Consider the following 19,221-nt stretch of genomic DNA (forward strand, 5'->3'; position numbering starts at 1 on the left):
TTGAGGCATCGCGTGAGAGATTCGTTTACTTATGTCGACGATGCGTCTGTATTAGTAATACCACGCGTCACGCGCGCGCTACGGGACGGACACAAAGAACTCACGTGAGAACTCCGGGAGGTCAAAGAACGGTTGCGAGCTTACTTTTCGTCGAGCGCGGCGACACCCGGGAGGACGAGGCCCTCGAGCAATTCGAGGGAGGCACCGCCACCGGTGGAGATGTGGGACATCTTGTCGGCGAGGCCAGCCTTTTCGACCGCGGCGACGGAGTCACCACCACCGATGATGGTGATGCCGTTCAAGTTGGCGAGGGTGTCCGCGATGGCGAAGGTACCCTTGGCGAAGGCTTCCATTTCGAACACGCCCATCGGACCGTTCCAGATGACGGACTTGCACTCGTTGAGTTCCTTTTGGAACGAAGCGACGGAGTCCGGACCGATGTCGAGACCCATCCAGCCATCCGGGATGGCGTCGACGGAGACGATCTTCGTGTTGGCGTCGGCGGCGAACTTGTCGGCGACGACGACATCCGTCGGGAGCAAGATCTTCACGCCCTTGGCCTCAGCCTTGGCCATGAGTTCCTTCGCGAGCTCGATCTTGTCATCTTCAACGAGGGAGGAGCCGACGGACTTACCGAGCGCCTTGTAGAAGGTGAAGATCATACCACCGCCGAGGATGATCTTGTCGGTCTTTTGGAGCAAGGACTCGATGACGCCAATCTTGGAGGACACCTTGGAGCCACCGACGATGGCGCAGAACGGGCGTTGCGGGTTCTTGACGGCACCGTCAAGGTAATCGAGTTCCTTTTGGAGCAAGAAACCAGCGACGTTGGTCTTGCAGTACTTGGTCACACCTTCCGTGGAGGCGTGCGCGCGGTGCGCGGTACCGAAGGCGTCGTTGACGTAGATCTCCGCCGAGCCGATGAGCTTTTGGGCAAAGGTCGGGTCGTTCTTCTCTTCTTCCTTGTAGAAGCGGGTGTTCTCGAGCAAGAGGATAGAGCCGTTGGCCATCTTGGACACGGCGGAGGCGACTTCATCACCGATGCAGTCGTCAACCTTGGCGACCGGGCAGGACATCTTCTCGGAGAGGCGCGCGGCGACCGGCGTGAGGCGGAACTTGTCCTCCGGGCCAGACTTCGGGCGGCCCAAGTGAGAGGTGACCAAAACCTTGGCACCGTTCTTGGTCAAGTACTCGAGGGTCGGGACGGCGGCGCGGATGCGCGTGTCGTCGGTGATCTGCGATGCATAAAACGCGGCGCGGTCAGTCGGGCGTTCGCCGCGCGCGCTCCGTCGTCGCCGTCCGTGCATCTCGTCGACGAAACCACGACGAGAGATCACACAAATAACGCACGTTAAGGTCAGCATCGAGCGGCACGTTCAAGTCTGCGCACACAAAACCAAAACGAACGCGAGCGCACGGTCAGTCCTCCGTCTCGTCCGATCCTCCGAAGCGTTCGGATAAGGCGCGTCGCGCGATCGCCCTCCCCGCGCGTCTCCCGCCACGTTCACACCCATCCCCCCCCACCCCCGAACGCACCGCATCGCACGAACACCGTCTTGCCCTTAAGATCGGCTTCCTACATCGCGTAAAACCGCATCACCGTCAGTCACGCCAGTCGCGCCCGCGTTCGCCGCGCCCTCTTATCCGCATCCATCCCTCGCCGCGCGTCGCATCCATCCCTCGTCCCGCCGCCCGTTCACGCCGCACACGACCCCTCGACGCGTCGACACCACCGCGCGCGTCCATCGTCCGCGGCGTCGCCCTCCCGTGCGCGTCGACGCGCGCCCGACGACGCGCACGAACGTCGTCGATGATCGTCGCGCGATCGCCGCACCTGTAAATCACCCACGGACTTCTTCGCCGCGACGACGACGCTCGCGCGCTTGGACGCGGTGCGCGCGCGGAGACCGACGTGGGCGGGGGCGGTGAGACCGGAGAGCGTGGCGAGGGGGGCGGCCATGATTCGTGCGTGGACGTGTGCGCGCGACGCGACGCGATGGGGCGACGGAGGGGTGGTGGGTCCGTGGCGTGGGTCGTGACTCGTGGAAGGGGGGTCGGGGGACGTCGACGACGATGTGATTGGTCGGTGGGGACACGTGGACAGATGTGATTGGTCGGTGGGGACGACGACGATGTGATTGGTTGGTGGGGACGCGTGGAAAGATGTGATTGATTGGTCGGTGGGGACGCGCGAGGACGGGACGACGCGCGCGCCGCTCGAGGGCGCGCGCGTGGGCTACGTCGCGGTCGAGGGTGGTGGTGGCGGTGGAACGGCCGCGGTCGAGGGAGGTGGTGGCGGCGGAACGGCGAGCGGGAATTTGTCGCAATCGTTTTCGTTCGGCGTGTCCTTGGAGTCGCACCAGAAATCGAAAGCGGCGGTGTCGCACCCGGAGCGACATCTCTCTCGGAGCTTCACGCATCCTTTTCGACATCGCTCGAGCTTGTAGGCGGTGATGTCGTCGGCGGCGCTCGAGGAGACGACGGGTCGTCGGCCGGATTCGGCGGCTTCGTAAAATCCGGCGGCTCTCTTTTCATCCGCGGCGCACGTGAGCGCGGTGGACGGGCAGACGCGGAAACACGACGTGGATCCCGTGCCGTCCGTGGCTTCGCCCGCGGCGCAGGGTAGACAACTCCTCAGCGATGTCCCGCCGGACTCTGTGGAGTACGTGTTCGCCGGACACGGCGCGCACGACGTCGCGCTCCCGAGAGAATACGATCCCGGCGCGCACGGCGTGCACCCCGAACCCGCGCCCCCGCCGTACGTTCCGGCCGGACACGCCGTGCACGACGTCGCCGCGAGCGTGGAATCAAACGTCGACCCCGGTTCGCCCGCCGGCGGCGCTCTCAGCGACTTTGTCGTCGCCGCGTAATACTCCTCCAACGAGCTCGTCCCGCTCGTCCCCTCTCCACACGGCGCGCACCCCTCGGCGTTCTTCACCCTATTCGAATACGTCCCTATCGGACACGGTTTACACGTCGCCGCGCCCTCGACGTCGTTGTACCATCCCGCCGGACAATCCACGCACGCGCTCCGCGCCGCGAGCGGCTGCGCCGTCCCACGCGCGCACCGCTCGCACCGACACGTGTAAAACTTCTGCGTCACGTTCACGCCCTCCTTCACCTCCACCTCGTTCTCCTCCGGCTCACAATTCTCCCTCGGACACACCGATCCCGGGCAACATCCGACGCCGCGCCCGCCGCCCGCCAAGCACGCGTCCCCGTCCACGGTTTTAAACACCGCGTCCGGGGCGTTCTCCGAGTAGCTCACGAAGATGGCCCTCTCCCCCGGTTCGACGCACGACGTCGTCGCCGTCTGCGCCCGCGCGCGCGCGAACGCGCCCATCGTCATCGCGCACGCGAGCGTCCACGCGAGGACGCGTTCGCGTCGCCGCGTCCCCCCCTCCCCCCGCGCGCCCATCGTCGCCGGCGCCGACCGTCCCGACGTCGTCGTCGCCGGCGCCGACCGTCCCGTCGACCCCGCGCGCGGCCGGCGCGTCGACCGCTCGCGTCGCGCGCGCGACGCGAGGACCGCCGACGCGGTCGTCGAAAGGCGCGATCGACGTCGAAAGGGCCGATCGACCGGTCGATCGATCGATCGACCGGTCGCGACGCGCCGGTGACCGACCCCGGGGGTCGCGTCGACGCCCACGTCGACGATCGCCCGCACGCGCGCGCGCGACGGACGCGCGGCGCGCTCGAGGGGCGCGGACGACGCGGACGGACGCGCGCGAGGTCTCCGGTGACGGACGCGACGAACGCGCGCGCGTGGGCGGTGACGCGGTGGACGATCGATCGGCGGCGTCGGCGGTGGGATCGACCATTCGGTGACGGGTGGTCAACGCGCGATGGCGATCGGTGGGACGGGCGACGGGCGCGACGCGATGGTGGACGACGGGTACGATGGGACGCTGGATGATTCGGACGTCGTTCGACGGGCGATGGGGTTTTTGACGGATGACGAACGCGAGGGGGCGAGCGACGGCGAGGCGGACGCGGATGGGTTCGCGTTCGCGCGCGACGGACGCGGTGGGGTCGATCGGAGCGCGGTGGCTGGGTGGGCGACGGAGGGGGGGCGCGTGAACGCGTCGGTGCAGTTTCGGTTGCTCTGCCCGGTGGCGCGCATCGGGAGAGTGATCGGGAAGGAGGGACGGGTGATCAAGGCGCTGCGGGCGGAGACGGGGGCGAGGGTCAAGGTGGCGCCGACGACGCGAGGGGCGGACGAGCGAGTCGTGCTCGTGGCGAGCGGGGAAGAGTTGATGATGGATGACGGCGATGGGTCGGATGTGCCGGTGACGACGGCGGAGCGGGCGCTGTTTCGGATATTCGACACGGTGGCGAGCGAGTCCGGCGGCGCGCTCGACGGGACGAGAGACGGCACGAGCAGCGAGAGCGGTAGCGGCGTCCCGGAGTCCTCGTCCACGGGAGGAGAACGATCGATGAACGGTGGGCGCGCGGTGCCGATTTGTCGTCTTTTGGTGCCGCGAGCGCAGGTCGGAAGTCTGATCGGTAAGGGTGGCGCGGTGATTAGCGCCATTCGAGCGAGCAGCGGCGCGACCGTGCGCCTGATGCCGGCGACGATGCTGCCCACGTGCGCGAGTCGTGGTGACGAGTTGCTGCAAATCACCGCACCGGTGCGGGACACCGACGGGAACGACGTGGATCTCGCGTTGGCGAGCGTGAAGAGCGCGCTTCGAATGGTGGCTAAAAACTTGCGCGAGTACCCGACCAAGATGGCGACGAGCGAGAGCTTTCGGAGTCCGCTCGAGGCATTCATGCTCGGTATCAAACCAGGCGCGAACGCTGACGGGGATGGCGGGAACGGTGCCGGAATCGCCGGTGGATCGAGCGGCGGTCACATGTCGACGCGGATGAACCTAAACGGCGTCTACGTTCCGGGAGGGACGGAGATCATGTTTAGGCTCCTCTGTCCTGTATCGAAGACCGGGAGCGTCATCGGGCGCAACGGTGAAGTGATTCAACAAATTCGGAGCGAAACTGGAGCCAAGGTGAAGGTTTGCGAGCAAATCAACAACGCCGAGGAGCGCATCATTTGCGTCTCGTCCAACGACGACGGCTTGGCCCCAATGCTCGCTGCGCAGGTCGCTCTATTCCGAGTCTATCGATGCATCGTCGATAGCTCTGGAAGTGACGTTCCGCTTCCGTTCCGCTTGCTCGTGCAAACATCGCAAATCGGATGCTTGATTGGAAAAGGTGGCAGCATCATTCGACAAATCAGAAATGAAACCGGCGCAACAGTGCGCGTGCTTCCCTCCGATGCCCTCCCCGCGTGTGCGAACGCGGATGACGAGCTCTTGGAGATCGGTCAATGGCCCGCCGACGCGTGCGCGCTCGGTATTCGCATAGTCAGCGGACGACTTCGCGGGAACATGCGCCACAAAGCGGCGGAGCGACTCAACGTGGAATCCAACGTCTACTCAGCCTCGATGACGCCGACGATGGCCGTCCAGGACACCCCCACGCTTCAACAGAGCGAACTCATGATGTACGGCATGACGGCGTACGAGACGGAGCCCGTGGACACGGCGCTCGCGTCATTGTCCCTGAGCGCGCCGCCGGTGGAGATCCCGGGCGTGACCACCGTGAACAGCGTGCACATGACCATCTCCTCGCAACACATCGGCAGCGTGCTCGGACGAGGCGGATGCAACATCTCGATCGCTCGTCAGGTGAGCGGTGCACGAATTAAGCTCTACCCGGGCGCGTCTGGTCGCAACGGCGCGCGCCGAGCGCAAGACTCCGAGCGCCTCTTGGAGATTAGCGGAACGAGCGAACAGGTGTCGTCGGCGCAAACCATCATCGAGCGATTCATCGCGAGTTCGGGTGCGATGATCCCCGAGTTTGCATCGCTCGGAATCGCCGGCAACTCTGGCGCGCAAGTCTCTGGAGTACCATCCGCGAAAGCCGCCGCGCGAGACCACGCGACGATGTTCATCGTCTCGTGATCGACTCTTCAACCACTTCAACACGCATCACCCCAAACGAACGATATCGATCTAGCACATCCTTTTCGCCTCATCGACAGTTAGTGATCACGATCCGGGTTTAATACCAATCTCACGAGCCCCGCGTTATCGAGTCGCGTCGCGTCGCCCGCGTTATCGCGTCGCGTCGCGTCGCCCGCGTTATCGAGTCGCGTCGCGTCGCCCGCCGCCGCCTCCGCGCGCACAATCCCACCCACGCGAATCACTCCACCCCCCCCCGCGAGACGCATCGACACCGCGCGTGACCTTCGACGTGCATTACAACCGCGCTCCACCGAAGTCCTCCAATGGCCTAAAACGTAAAATTAATCCCCTTCCCCACCGTCACCCCCGCGAGCTCCAAGATCCCTTTCCCCGCCACCGCCTCGACGAGCAACAGCGCCCACCATCCCACCATGCTCGCCCGCGCGTTCGCCCGCTCGGCGTTCTCGACGAACCCGAACGTCGCCGGTTCGATCGTGGGCGCGAACGGGGGCGGGGGCACGCCCTCGGGCGCGTCCGCGCGCGCCCGCGCCCGTCGCGCGGCGTCGTCGCCGGCGGCGCGGGCGCGAACGCTTCGCCCGCGCGGGGGGGGGCGTCGAGCGACGGACGCGGGGGGGGCGAGCGCGCGCATGGACGATGGGTCGGCGTCGCGTGGTGACGTCACCGTGGTTGGTTTGTGTGTGGTGCCTTTTTAGGGTTCAGCGCGCGTCGTGTGCGAGTAAATGTGTGCGATGTGTGCCGCCGGTGACGTATACGAGGCGTGTGCGTGCGATGTGTGCCGCCGGTGATGGTCGTATACGAGGTCTGCATGGGCGATGGGCGATGGATGGGGCGGACGGCGCGGCGCGGCGGCGCCGCGGGTCCGGACGCGGCGCGCGGCTCGGCGGCGTCGGCGTGATGGCGGGGAACGACGCGCGCGGTGGTGGTGTTTTTATTTTTACAGCGGTGTGCGCGTGTGCGGTGGATGGGCGAGGGGCGGGGGCGCTCACGCGCGCGCCGGCGCGGCGGCGGAGAAATCGTGACGCTCGACGAGGGACATCTCGCCGCCCCGGTCGAGGTCGAAGACGAGCCTAGAGTACTCGCCGGAATCACTGACGACGACGCAGGTGTCGGGATCGGCGGCGGGGAAGGTGACCAAGGAGCGGGCGGCGGAGGGTAAGCGATACTGCGCCCGCGAACGCGTCTCCGCGGTGAAGTACTTGGGAAGGAATCTTTTGGCGAAGTCGGTGGCGGGCGATGCGGTGCCGTTCGGTCTCGATGCCGGTGCGGGTGATGCGGTGGCGGACGTTGAGGACGCCGACGGTCGGTCGGGGATCTTGAAGACGTGCACCGTGCCCTTGTCGCTCGTCGCGCCGAGCAAGTTCTTCTTGGGAGAGAACGCGAGCGAGTACACCCGAGCGCGATCGCTTCCGCGCCGGAACTCGTGGAGCAAAGACGCGGTGTGCGTGTCAAATACCCTGATCAAAGTCCCTTTCTCCGACGCCGTGGCCAAGAGCGAGCCGTCCGCGCTCAGACCGAGACACGCCAGCGCGGTTTCGTGCGCGGCGATAAACTTGGTCGTCCCTAAATCAAACAGCTCCACCCGAACCTGCCCTTTGTTCAACCCCGGACACGCCAACACCGTTCTCTCCGTCGTCGGAGAGATCACGCACAACCCACTCTCGTTAGTCGCCGTGTCCATCTGCTGCTCCAACCGCAGATCGGAAAAATTGTACACGAAAATCTTATGCGCCAACGCGACGACAACCTTATCTCGCCTCAACCGCACCCCTCGCACTGGAACCTTAAACACCAACTCCCCGATGCATCGCCCCTGATGATCGTCCCATATCATCACTTTATTCGGCGAGAACTTTGGTTCTCTCCCTCCGCCGACGAGCGCCAAGATGTTGCACCGAAACAACATCTCAGTCGTGCCGACGCCGCCGTCGCGAAATCGGCGTCCGAACGTCTCCCGAAACGGTGACACGTTGTATACCGTGAATCCACCCTCCCGTGCGTTCGAACGCGCGCACGCGAAACACGCGCCGTCTTGATTGTACGACACGGAGAGCTCTGATTCATTTTCTGAATTCATCTTTTCGTTCAACTTTAGATTCAACTCGAAACGTCGACGGTTTCGCGTCCTCCGACGCGTGAAGCGGACGACGACCGCGCGTGGGTGACGTTCACGCTTTGCCTAGGTGCCGCGCGCGCGTCGCGACGCGGGGTACTAGGAGCGACGCGTCGAGGTGTGTGGAAACGATGAATTCTTCACTCAGTGGCTCTCGTTGGCATTGCGCGCGCGCGTTGGACTACTCGCAATGATACAACAAGATTGGGTGGTTTGTCTAGCGTCTGGTGCATCTCCAGACGGCAAAACGGGAATCTTTAAAGTCGAGAGAAATTTGGACGTCGTCGCCCGCGAGCGCGGCGCAGGGGACGTAGCGTTGGGCGACGAAGTAGGCAACTCCGTCGGGCGCGAGGCGCGCGCCAGCCCCAGAGAGAAAGTCACGAAGCGTCAAGAAATCAACCTGTAAGCCGAGGTGTACCGGCGGGTTGCTCAAAATGAGATCAAACGAGGAGTTTTTGTCGCTCGGAAGCGAAGTCCAGCCGTCGGAGAGGACGAAATCGGCGTCGCTGTCAAGGTTTTTCTTGGCGGCTTCGAGCGCGAGCGCGTCGGCATCCAGGAGCGTGAGCTTGGACTTTTTCGCGACGAGACGAACGGCGGAGGCGATGACGCCGTTGCCGGAGCAGTAATCAAGGACCCTGAGCTTGGACTTTTTGTTCAGCGTCGGGAGCACGCGACGGAGCAAGAGATCCGTCATCACGTCCAGACCGCCCCCGGCGAAGAGACCGGGATAGGAGATCCACGAAACGGCGCTCGTTTTTCCGACCACATCACTGAGATCGAGAGTCTGCTTCTCTCGCCATTTCTTCAATTCCTTACCCTTTTTATCCGGCTGCGTGCTTGATCGATGGCAGAGCACCACGCCGTGTTCGACATCGCGCATCGTAAGTCTCGCACGCTCAAACAACCCCTGCGAGGCGGTCACAAAGCGAAAAGTCAGTCATGGATCTGAGCGTTGAATGTAGCGAACGTTACGAACTCGAAGGTCGCTCGGTGACGATCGATCGAGGCTCATTATGATCCGCATGGACGGACGACGCGCGCTCGGGTTGGATGGCCCGTTTGAATAGCAGCAGCAGTCGCGACCCGTCCTTTATGTAGCACCATCCGCGATGCGGGCTTCGGCGTTCACGCATGGCGAGCGCGCGCCGAAGTATGCTGGTGCGAAAAACGAAGAAATATCAATCACTGACGAACTTACCGTGGGTAAATCAGGGATGACAGCGCGCAAACCTTCCGTGACGGCGCCGTGAATCCAAACTGGCGCACCGAAACGAACGCTTGCTGCGACTGCGTGTAAAACCATGGCGAGAGACGCCTTGGTAGGCGGCAACCGAACGACTGCCGCCGCAAAGAAATCACCGTTAGGTGGAAGTTCCGGCCAACACGTCCCCTTCGAATGCTCGCCACGGCTAAATCGTTGCCAATTGGTGACGCTCCACCCGATCCGTCGAAGTCGTTTCGTCACGAGGCGATGGCCGTCGTCGACAACGAGCGCGGCCGATGATGCCTCGGCCACTGGCGCCGCGATCGATTGCGCCAGCAAAGCGTCCGCGCTTCCGCGCTCGGTGTCCATTCTGCTCGCGTTCACTTCGTCGCACGCCGCGAGACCGCGTTTACGAAGTGCCTCGTGCATAGCCGACGCGACGGAGGTGCCGAAGATGCCGTCGACGATGACGTCCAATCGTCCAATAGTCTGCCAATCGAACGCGTTTAACCCGCGCTCGATCGCACCCTTGATCTCGGCGAGTAACTTTTCGCCGTGCGATATACTCGTGTGAAGTCTCAAAATCTCGGTGGTCTCCGAGACGCAGGCTAAATCCGCGCCCGTGATCTGTGCAGATCGAGAACGCAAGCCTTCGTATGTGAATTTCGCGCAATCCGGGAGAAGCCTATCGTCGAGGACCACCGCCCCCGCCGCCTGGAGGACGTGCGCGAACCCTTGCGCGGACAGATTTTTCGTGTCCTTTGCTATCTTTAACAGCGCCCCAACGAGTGACTTAGCGTCGCTCAGATTGTGATTCGGATCGCTCGTCGCGAGTTTCCCACATGCCCACGCGGCGTTCGCGATGGCTTGCGCGCTCCAATCTTTTGGTCGATTCTTCGCCATATCTTTAGCGCGACGCACCAACGGAACCGACGCCGACACCGCTGCTTTCCATCCATCGCCGGCGAACGTGCCGAACGCCCAAAGCGCTATTGATATTTCCTCCATCTTCGCATCCGCGCTCTCCGCGAGCGCGTTTGCGAGCGTGGTGGCGCACGTCTCGTCCAACGTCTTCCTCAACTTTGCCGCTCCCCACAACGCGTTCGCCGCATCTTGCCCGTTCGCCTTACTCGCGTACGACGTCAAACGCGTCGCCGCGTCGTTCACCGCACGGCGCGTCGCGACGTCGTCCAACTCGTTCCCGCAACGCGTGCGTCCGCACGTCGCCGCGGCCCAAAGCGTCCCGCTCGCGCCGCGCGCGTCCACGATTCCCGACTCAAACTCCACCATCCTTCGCATCAACGCCTGCATCGCTCTCGCCGTCAACTTCACGAAATCGACGTCCGACTCCTTCCCACTCTCGTCTAATCGCGTCGCGAGCTTGGCGCACGCCCACATCCCGGCGCCGCACGCCCGGGGATCCACCTGCGACGCATCCGCGATTGCGCGCTCTAGGCCCGCTCGCACACCGTCCAATTCTCCGACTTTCACCGCTTTGTGTAACGCCCAGACACCGTCGGCATTCCCGTTTCCCTTCTTCCCGCGCTTCATTTTCGCATCCTCTCGAGCTCTTTGCTCGGCGTCCCGCTCGGCGTCCCGCGCGCGCTTTTTGACAATCTCTCTTTGCAGCGCGTCCACCGCGTCCGCTTCCGCCTGTGTCACCCGCGCGTCTGTTTCATCGATACCCAGTGACTTGAGTTTCTCCAAAGCGTTCGCTCTTTGCCCTAAAGCGCGCTTCAGTCGCGCGTCGTCATCGTTTTTCTGATTTTTCTCGCCGCCAGCCGCCAACTTTTGCTCGACGTCGAGCACGACGACGCGCGCGAGACGGAGCTTCTTGAGCAACGCCCGTGCGTACGCGTCGTCGCTGATCAACGTCGACGCCTTGGGGCGTTTTCGGGGCATCGCGAGCGTGCGTCCGAGAGTGGGGCGCGCGGGCGGGCGAAGACGGTTACCAATGCGCCTCAGCGGGACGGTCTAACGTCATTGGCTACGTCTGAGCGCGACACGCGCTCGCGTCGTGGGGTGGTCTAGCGTACAGGTGCAGCGCGCGTTGAATCTCACGATCGACGGCGACGTCGGCGTGATGAAACGTGCGCTCGAGGGCGTAATTCCACCGCTCGAGCCAAGGCGCGGCGCGGCGAGCGTCTCCGTCAAAGAGCGCTACGTGGCTCGGTGCGAGGGCGGAGGCCACGGCGCACGTACGGTGCGAATCGTCAACGGTGCGACCGAAACGTGCGTTGAGCCACGTCTCGGGATCGCTCGCGAATCTCGCGGAGTCGTCCTCGCCCTCGGGTATGTCGGGCGAGCAATCGAGGAACTCCATGCGAATCTCTCGGTGCACGTGCGCGTAAAACGGCGTCTGATGGCACGGCACTGCGAAGAGCACGCCGCCGTCAACGATGGCACCTTGTTTCGCCAAGTTTGCGATATGTGGCATAAGGGCAATCGTCCCAGCCTGGTGACGCAGGGACATGTACAGCGCCGCGGGAACATTCGTGAGCGCGAGTGCGAGCAAGACGAGCCGTCTTCGGCTCGGCGTCATCTCCGTCAACACCGACGCCGCGCTCACGATGGAGGCGCTCACGCACGGCAAAATGAATCGAAATTCCTTGTGCGCGGCGAGCGAGTACCCGAATATTGTCCAGAACGTCACCGCGAACGCCGCGTTGTTCTTCACTCGGTTCCTCCAAAATCCGATGAGCGCGAGTGGGAGCATCGTCCCCAACACCGCCGGGTATCCCTGAGTGAGGTACCAGTGCCAGGGATTGGCGCCGTAAATCGCGCTCTTCCCGCTCAAAAAGTTGAACTTTACGAAATTCCAAGGCACGAACGTCCATTCGCCGTAAAAATACCTATCGACGCACGCAGAAGCTGCGAGCGCGAACGCGCCGATGGGCGCCGCCTCTAGCAACGCGAACCGCGCTTTTTCCCCGACTGGATCCCCCCTTCGCGCCAACGCAGACGCCCCCAACGCGAGCCATAAAATTCCACTCGTCGGTCGCATCACACACGCGATCGCGGCGAACGACAACGCCTTTCGTCTTCGTCTAGCCCCGCCCTTCGCTCGGCCCAATCCGTCGAGCGGCCAGTACGCGAGCGCCCACGTCGTCGCGCACGCCTCCGCGCAGTTCGACAAACCCCTTGTTTCGCAATAAAACACGAACCAATTCATCGCTCGCAACGCCAAGCTCCAAAACTCACACTTCTCTCCGCCGAATCGTCGTCCCAGGCGTCCGCATCCCGCGTCGTGCGCCGCCGCTATGAATCCGCCGACGACCCGCGGCGCGTTCCGCACGAACGCATCCGACCTCAATCCCACCACATCCCCGAGTTTATACACCGCAGCGTATAACAAAGGATGCGCGTGACTCCTCAGGCGCGCGCGCCACTCCCACGTGGCGTGTCCGTACCCGTAGACGAGCGCGTGGGCGACTTCCGCGCTCTGCCAAAACTCATCAGCGACGAAAAACGTCCGAACGACGAACGCATTGACGATCCTGAGGACGAGAAAGAGAGCGAACGGGCGCGTAAAGAGGTGTCGCGCGCGTTCGGGCGGTTTCGGAGGACGCGCACGGGATTTGGGAGGCATGCGACGCGCCGTGGTGTGTGACGGTTGGCGCGGGACGGGCGCGGGACGGGCGCGGGACGCACGACGCGTCAACGCTCGAGCGCGCGCGAAGAGGGCGATCGGAATGGTCTGAGTCATGCGTTTCCATGCTTAATCACCGAACGCGTCCGCGGCGACGCGGCGCGTCGTGTGTCGTCGGTACGTCTCGTCGCTCAGTCGCTCACTCGATGCGCGTCTTCGTAGCCGTGCGGACGAAACGCGTGGGCGATAACGGCGGCGTCTTCGTCGGTTCAACAGCCGCGCGAGCGGGTGACCGCGACCGCGATCGCTCGCGCGCTTGCGCCAATTCATCTCGCGCCACGCGCTCGATCGTCCGTCGATCGCTCGATCGCACGAGGTCGAGGAAACTCTCGCGAACCGTCGGATGCGCCGCCGCCGCGGCGAACGCCATCACCACCAGCGTCGCCGCGTACTGCATCAACCGCATGCGCGTCTGTACCAATTTCAGCGCCTCATCCTTATCCCTCATCCTCGCTTTCATCGCCTCGAGCATCTCTCGCGCTTCGCTCGCGTCTTGAAAATACGACGCGTCGCCCGTCGCGTGCGCTCGCACGCGTCTCTCGCACGCCTCCACCGCGCTCGCCCGCCGCTCGTTTTCCCTCCGCGCTTCCCCCAGCGTCTCCACGCACTGTCCCAGCGTCCTCGGCGTCGAATCTCCCGTCCCACGTCCACTTCCATCGCGCGTTCCACTGACTTTCCCGCCTCGCGCCCGCAGCGCCTCGACGTCGCCCCGACACGTCCCCAGCGACCGCAGCGCCTCGTCCCGAGCCCTCGTCACCGTTCGAACCGCCCGGCCGCGTCGCGCGCTGATTAACGTCAACACCACGGTCACCGCGAGCGCGATTTTCATCCCGAGCGATCGTCGACGTCCTCGCTCGCGCGCCTCCGCGAGCGCGCGCGCGTGATGTTTGGAGAAATCTTCCGCCGCGCGCGCCCCGAGGGCGCGCTGCTCGGCGAGCGCGCGCTCGCACGTCGCGAGCGCGCGCTCGAGCTCTTCGGGCGCGCGCGGCGCGGTGGCGGTCATCGTTCGTTCAGGGTGGTGGTGAAGAGGGATGGGGCGTCGTCGAGTGGCGCGCGGCGGAAAGCGCGGGGCGACGGCTGCGCGCGAGGCGGCGAGAGACGCGAACTGTGGGACTCTTCGCGGGAATTCGGGTCGTCGACGCTATGAAGATGGCTACATGTTACTACGCGTCGATTTTTCGTCGGGCTCGGGTGCGAACGCCGCGATGACGTTGTCGAGCACGAACTCGGCGGCGCGTTTGTTCACGTGCGCGTTGTGCGCGTCGCACGAGAGGCGCTGCACGCACGATGGACATCCGTCCGCGCGAGCGCACGAACACGCTCGAACGAGGTCTCGAGCGATCCCGATGAGCTCTGGAAGGAGTTCGGCGGCGCGACGAGTGATGCCCACGCCGCCAAGATGGCGGTCGTAGATGAGAAATCGAAGCGGCTTGTATCGGCGACCGCGTTCGGCGTGGAGGTCGGCGGAGAAGCACTCGCAACCGACGTCATTTTCTCCGCATGGGACGCGCAAGGGAAGGGCGTTGAGTACGGCGTGGGAAGCTGCGTGCACGCCCGCGCGCAGATCCACCGTTTCCGAGGCTTTGCTGACGATATCATCCGGGATCCGGAGCCAGGCGCCGACCGTGTGAAACTCTGTCGAACGAGGCGGGAACGACACGTGATCAAACTTGGCCTGTGAGCCGCGGGCGACGCGACTGAAGCCGGTGAAGACGGTTGAGATGTTCACTTCATCACATTTGACGCACTGCGACATCGGAAGCGAGGTGTCTGTCTCACCGTACACACGCATACCGCCCGGAACTGAGCACGTCGTTTCGTGCTTCACGCGAGTGAAGTATTTTACGTCCGCCATTCGCACGTGTGCACGTCGACGCTCAAGATCGAGCTTTGTACACAACAACGTACGTCCTTGATGCGTGTAAACTGCGCCTTCATATACCTCGAAAAACGCCTTTGAGGCTTCGACACTGGCGATGATTTTCTCTCGCGACGTGCTCACGTCCACGACGTCAAAATGCTCTTCCTCAATCGTTCGCACGCTTACGTCGAGAGCAGGAGACTTATCGGTGCACGCAAGGAGTGGTTGAGCGATTTTTGCCGCCGGATTCCACGCTACGAACGAACCGGGATCCACCGTGAGTCGGCCTTTTGCCACCATTTGACTGGCGACTTCTCGAGCTGTGGAACCAAAGTACACCTCATCCACGCCCGGATTAGCGAACAGCGGCCGCTCAAACGCGGCGCACAGCATGTGCTGCGCAACGATGGTCGGGTTTTGTGCCCAGACGTAGGAGAATTCGTGCGGGGCGTCAAACAACGCTCGTGGTTGTCTCATGAAGTGCTGGTCGAGCGGCCCATCAAAGCCGACGTAGACGGACAACGCTCTGCCTTCGCGCCGACCTGCTCGTCCGGCTTGTTGCCAAAGGGAAGCAACCGACCCGGGAAATCCTAAGTGGAGCGTAACGTCGAGAGAGCCGACATCGATACCAAGCTCTAGGGCGTTCGTCGTGGCGACGCCGAGGAGAACACCGGAGAAGAGTTCTTTTTCTATGACGCGGCGTTCGCCAGCTTCGTAGCCACCCCGATACGACGCAACCTTGTCCGCTAAATGCGGTGCCGATGATCGGAGTATCTCTCGAGTGTACACGAGAACAAGTTCACATAGCTTGCGCGTCTTGCAGAACGCGAGGCATCGCAGATTGTGTTGCACGCACTCTGCGAGAATTTGTGAAATTTCCACCACTGGACTCGTGCGAGCTCCTTCGACATCTGCCACGATGATATCCTCAACTTCGGCGGGCACGTCTACGAGTGTTGACGTTTCGCGAAGTTTTTTCGCCAGCGCCGCCTTTCCGCGCTCGATCGACGTCACACGGCGAAATTTTCTCTCCGTGTTCGTCTGATGCGACTGTCCTGGTTTGAGAGCCGGATTCCACAGCAAAAAAGTCTTCACCCCTCGAGGAGCGCCATCGTTCGTCACCGTCTCGATGGTATCTTCATCCGGACGCACACCGTGAAATCCTATGAGATCTCGCGCGTGATCCAGTGGATTTGCGACGGTGGCGGAGCTTATAATGAATTGCGGCGATGAGCCGTACAACTCGGAACACAAACGACGCAAGCGTCTGACGATGAGCGCCACGTGCGAACCAAACACCCCCGAATACGCGTGCGCCTCATCGATGATGACGTATCGTAGTCCAGAGAGAAAACGAACCCACTGTTTGTGTGACGGGAGAATGCTAACGTGTAACATGTCTGGGTTGGTGATTATGAGGCGATCGCTTGAGCGCACTTCAGCTCTCGCCTCTTTGCTCCGAACGTCCCCGTCATAAATGCCAATGCCAAACACTGTCTCTTCGCTCTTTGGGACGTTGGCCAAGATGATCCGCAGCGCCCTTAGTTGGTCCTGCGCCAAGGCTTTCGTGGGAAACATGTATAGCGCGGTAGCATTCGGATCGGCTAGCAAAGTGTCCACCACTGGCACGTTATAACACACCGATTTCCCGGAAGCAGTGCCGGAGGAAACGATAACGTGCTTCCGCGGAGTAGTCTCCCCTAGAATCGATTCGATGGCACTCGCCTGATGACTGAAGAGTCTACTCTTAAGATCTAATCCGATACCGCCTTTGAACGCGGCGATCGTCGCGTCGCTCAGCGAAACGCTCTCCGAGAGCGTCGCGCGAACGGCGGGTTTGGCTTCCATCGTTTCCACGTGCACGATTTGCCCACTCGATGCGAGCGTTTCTCTGAGATGTCCGACGAATTCGTCCACGTTCATCGGTTCGGTACTGCAGCACGGCCCGTCTTTACCATCTGTATTTCCATTTTTCGTCCGTTTTGCCCGCGCGCGAGGCGGTGCTGGCGGTCGGTCCATCGCCTCTGGTGGCGCCAAGATGCCCTCGCGCTTTGCCGCGGCTCGCTCCGCGGCTTCGCTCGCGCGCATCTCTAAAACCGCGTCGACGAACGCGCGTAGCGGTGTGTCCTTCGTCGCATCGAGCGGTGCGCGTTCGATGACATCGCGGAGACCGCGTTCGAACGCCGCCGCGTACTTATCCACGACGCGTCCAAAATTTGCGCCGAAGCGATCCGTCATCTCCGCCATGCGAACGTAGCCGCCTATACTCCTCATCGATCGACGCGTACCCTGCAGCGCTATCGCCTCGCTGGCACCGTCCGCGTTCGTGAGCGCCATACGATAAGCCGGCGTCGTGAACGCGCTCGGTCCTGTCTCATCCGGCGCGGTCACGTCGACCACGATTTCTTTATCCGTGCCCGCTTCCTCCTCCGCGCTTCTTCGTCGCTCGATCAGCCGAACGCTCCCGGGACATAACGCCTCCATAGCGCGCGCGTCCTCCGTCGTAACCGCCACCTCGCTCGCCATCGATCGCGTGATCAAACGCATGGTCGGCTGAATGTTCTGTCGATGCAAAAACAGCGATATTCGCGCCAAAGCTCTGTACTTTCCGCTCAGCCGCTGCAACGATTCAATCGGCGTCGCGAAATCGGCGCCCGACCCCGTCGCCTCTCCGTTCGACGCGCGTCGCGCGTCCGCCATCACGGACGCCCACAGCGCATCCACCGGTCGCATGGGTTCTATTTCATCCGTCTTCGTCGCCCTCACCCGCGCTTCCGCTCCGGTATCTTCGATCGATTCGTCGCCGCGCGCGCGCCGCTTTGTCACGCGCGCCCGCGCGCGCGCGTACCCGACCACGTACACTCGCGCGTCCCTGTCGCCCCACATCGCCCCTCCGCGCAGTTCGTCGCTCGAACCGATCGGGTAACAGCGCGCGCGCGCGTTCGGGACGCCCAGCGCGCGCGCGATCGCGGTGCGCGCGTCGTCGATGGAGGTTCGCTCGGCGTCCACGGTGACGACGACCTCTCGTCCCGTGACATCCCTCGCGACGATGGAGCGCGCGTTCGAGGACATGGAGGACGCTCAAGACATCGTGCTCGAACGACGTGCGCGCGCGTCGAGCGAGACGTCGGAGAACGCGACGCGAAGTGCGGCGACGGGGCGACGCGCGGAGACGGTTACGAATCGACGACGACGCGACGACGCGCCGAGGCGAGGAATGACGGCGCGAAATAAATAGATGTTGGTATAAAGTGTCGACCGTTCGTCGCGATTCGACGGCGGCGACGGCGTCATCGTTCAGAGCAAGGCGATGAACGGGTGCGCCAACGCGGTGCCAACATCGAGGCGACCGCGTCTGAGAGCGTTGCGCTTGGTGACCAAGCGACACGCGAGGTCCCACCCCGTACCGCCGCTCACGTCGAGGGCGGAGAAATCCCAACCGAGGGTATCTTCGACGTCTCGACGCCACTTGCGAAGGTCGTAGTTCGCCTCCTCGAGTCTTCGCTGGAACGCGCCGTTCGGAGCCATGACGTTGCTCGAGCGCAACTGCGGACATCCGAGCTGCAAAAGAATCAATCCCACGGAGTAAGAATCAAACAGCTGCGGCTGCGCGACGGTCCACAGGAGTGGAGCGAGGAACCCGGCGATGAGCGGCGGCGGCGCGGGCGTCTTTTGCGACATGATGAACTGCTCGGGCGGCGAGTATTTTGGATCGAGCAAGCCTTGCTCTGGATCGTAGTTCTCGCCGCTACGCAAATCACACGCCGCACCGAAATCGATGAGCTTAAATCTGTTACCCATGAGAACCAAGTTCGCCGGCTTGAGATCTCTGTGCACGATGCCGATGTCGTGCAAGCCGGCGACGGTGCGCATGAGGTCTCGCATGATTTTTTTCGCAACCTTATTCACGCGTTTCGCCTCCGTCTCGCCATCGCGCGTTCGGATCCCGAGCGCCTCTTCGAGCGACTCCGGGAACCGTCTATTGACCAAGTAATCCTCCAGCGTGTACTCGCTCCCCTCCTCGTACGCCCAGACGATCACGGGCGTCCGCGCGCCCTCCGCCTCGTCGTACGTCCCCAAAAACCGCGCGCACCCACCCGAGACGTTCGGCGCCCGAGCGATCCGTCGATTGATGTACGCCTCCGCGATCTGCAACGCCCCCGCCCCTTCGGTATCGTTCGCCACCTTGATCACGATCTCTTCCCCCCGCTTCGCGTCCGTCGCCCGATACGCCGTGCCGAAACTCCCGCCGCCGAGTTTACGTCCTCGTCGCACCGCCGCTCGATCGTACGTCCGCTCGACCGCCCGCCCCACCGCCCGGGCGACCGTTTGATCGAATATCCAAGACACCACCCCTGGTTTCGACGCGAGATACGCCAACGCGACGAGATATATCCCGAGCTCGAGCTC

General features: G+C 63.2%; 10 protein-coding genes across 10 annotated transcripts; 1 reads left to right on the forward strand and 9 right to left on the reverse strand.

Moving 5' to 3' along the window:
• Positions 1-140: 140 nt before the first annotated feature.
• On the reverse strand, positions 141-1,654 carry OT_ostta06g00700 (Phosphoglycerate kinase, conserved site; the record flags this gene model as incomplete). Its single annotated transcript, XM_022983945.1, has 4 exons — positions 141-1,235; positions 1,351-1,382; positions 1,537-1,576; positions 1,637-1,654. 4 exons carry the CDS (start codon positions 1,652-1,654, stop codon positions 141-143), a joined length of 1,185 nt encoding a protein of 394 aa, XP_022839155.1.
• A 582-nt stretch (positions 1,655-2,236) lies between these two features.
• On the reverse strand, positions 2,237-3,349 carry OT_ostta06g00710 (Insulin-like growth factor binding protein,N-terminal; the record flags this gene model as incomplete). Its single annotated transcript, XM_022983947.1, has 1 exon — positions 2,237-3,349. The coding sequence occupies one exon, from the start codon at positions 3,347-3,349 to the stop codon at positions 2,237-2,239; it is 1,113 nt and encodes a 370-aa protein (XP_022839156.1).
• A 496-nt stretch (positions 3,350-3,845) lies between these two features.
• On the forward strand, positions 3,846-5,963 carry OT_ostta06g00720 (K Homology domain, type 1; the record flags this gene model as incomplete). The annotated part of the gene is made up of 1 exon (XM_003079648.2): positions 3,846-5,963. One exon carries the CDS (start codon positions 3,846-3,848, stop codon positions 5,961-5,963), a length of 2,118 nt encoding a protein of 705 aa, XP_003079696.2.
• A 331-nt stretch (positions 5,964-6,294) lies between these two features.
• Positions 6,295-6,615, reverse strand: OT_ostta06g00730 (Chlorophyll a/b binding protein domain; the record flags this gene model as incomplete). Its single annotated transcript, XM_022983948.1, has 1 exon — positions 6,295-6,615. One exon carries the CDS (start codon positions 6,613-6,615, stop codon positions 6,295-6,297), a length of 321 nt encoding a protein of 106 aa, XP_022839157.1.
• A 354-nt stretch (positions 6,616-6,969) lies between these two features.
• Positions 6,970-8,061, reverse strand: OT_ostta06g00740 (WD40 repeat; the record flags this gene model as incomplete). Its single annotated transcript, XM_022983949.1, has 1 exon — positions 6,970-8,061. One exon carries the CDS (start codon positions 8,059-8,061, stop codon positions 6,970-6,972), a length of 1,092 nt encoding a protein of 363 aa, XP_022839158.1.
• A 253-nt stretch (positions 8,062-8,314) lies between these two features.
• Positions 8,315-11,203, reverse strand: OT_ostta06g00760 (Methyltransferase small domain; the record flags this gene model as incomplete). Its single annotated transcript, XM_022983950.1, has 2 exons — positions 8,315-9,004; positions 9,296-11,203. 2 exons carry the CDS (start codon positions 11,201-11,203, stop codon positions 8,315-8,317), a joined length of 2,598 nt encoding a protein of 865 aa, XP_022839159.1.
• An 85-nt stretch (positions 11,204-11,288) lies between these two features.
• OT_ostta06g00765 (GPI mannosyltransferase) lies at positions 11,289-12,890 on the reverse strand (the record flags this gene model as incomplete). The annotated part of the gene is made up of 1 exon (XM_022983951.1): positions 11,289-12,890. One exon carries the CDS (start codon positions 12,888-12,890, stop codon positions 11,289-11,291), a length of 1,602 nt encoding a protein of 533 aa, XP_022839160.1.
• Positions 12,891-13,089: 199 nt separating this feature from the next.
• On the reverse strand, positions 13,090-13,953 carry OT_ostta06g00770 (unnamed product; the record flags this gene model as incomplete). The annotated part of the gene is made up of 1 exon (XM_003079651.1): positions 13,090-13,953. The coding sequence occupies one exon, from the start codon at positions 13,951-13,953 to the stop codon at positions 13,090-13,092; it is 864 nt and encodes a 287-aa protein (XP_003079699.1).
• Positions 13,954-14,103: 150 nt separating this feature from the next.
• Positions 14,104-17,883, reverse strand: OT_ostta06g00780 (DEAD/DEAH-box helicase, putative; the record flags this gene model as incomplete). Its single annotated transcript, XM_003079652.2, has 1 exon — positions 14,104-17,883. The coding sequence occupies one exon, from the start codon at positions 17,881-17,883 to the stop codon at positions 14,104-14,106; it is 3,780 nt and encodes a 1,259-aa protein (XP_003079700.2).
• Positions 17,884-18,108: 225 nt separating this feature from the next.
• On the reverse strand, positions 18,109-19,221 carry OT_ostta06g00790 (Serine/threonine-protein kinase, active site; the record flags this gene model as incomplete). The annotated part of the gene is made up of 1 exon (XM_003079653.2): positions 18,109-19,221. A coding segment is annotated over one exon (1,113 nt), but the record flags the coding sequence as incomplete, so codon positions are not given.

This window comes from Ostreococcus tauri (assembly GCF_000214015.3).
Source record: "Ostreococcus tauri WGS project CAID00000000 data, contig chromosome 06, whole genome shotgun sequence".
Taxonomy (NCBI): Eukaryota; Viridiplantae; Chlorophyta; class Mamiellophyceae; order Mamiellales; family Bathycoccaceae; genus Ostreococcus; species Ostreococcus tauri.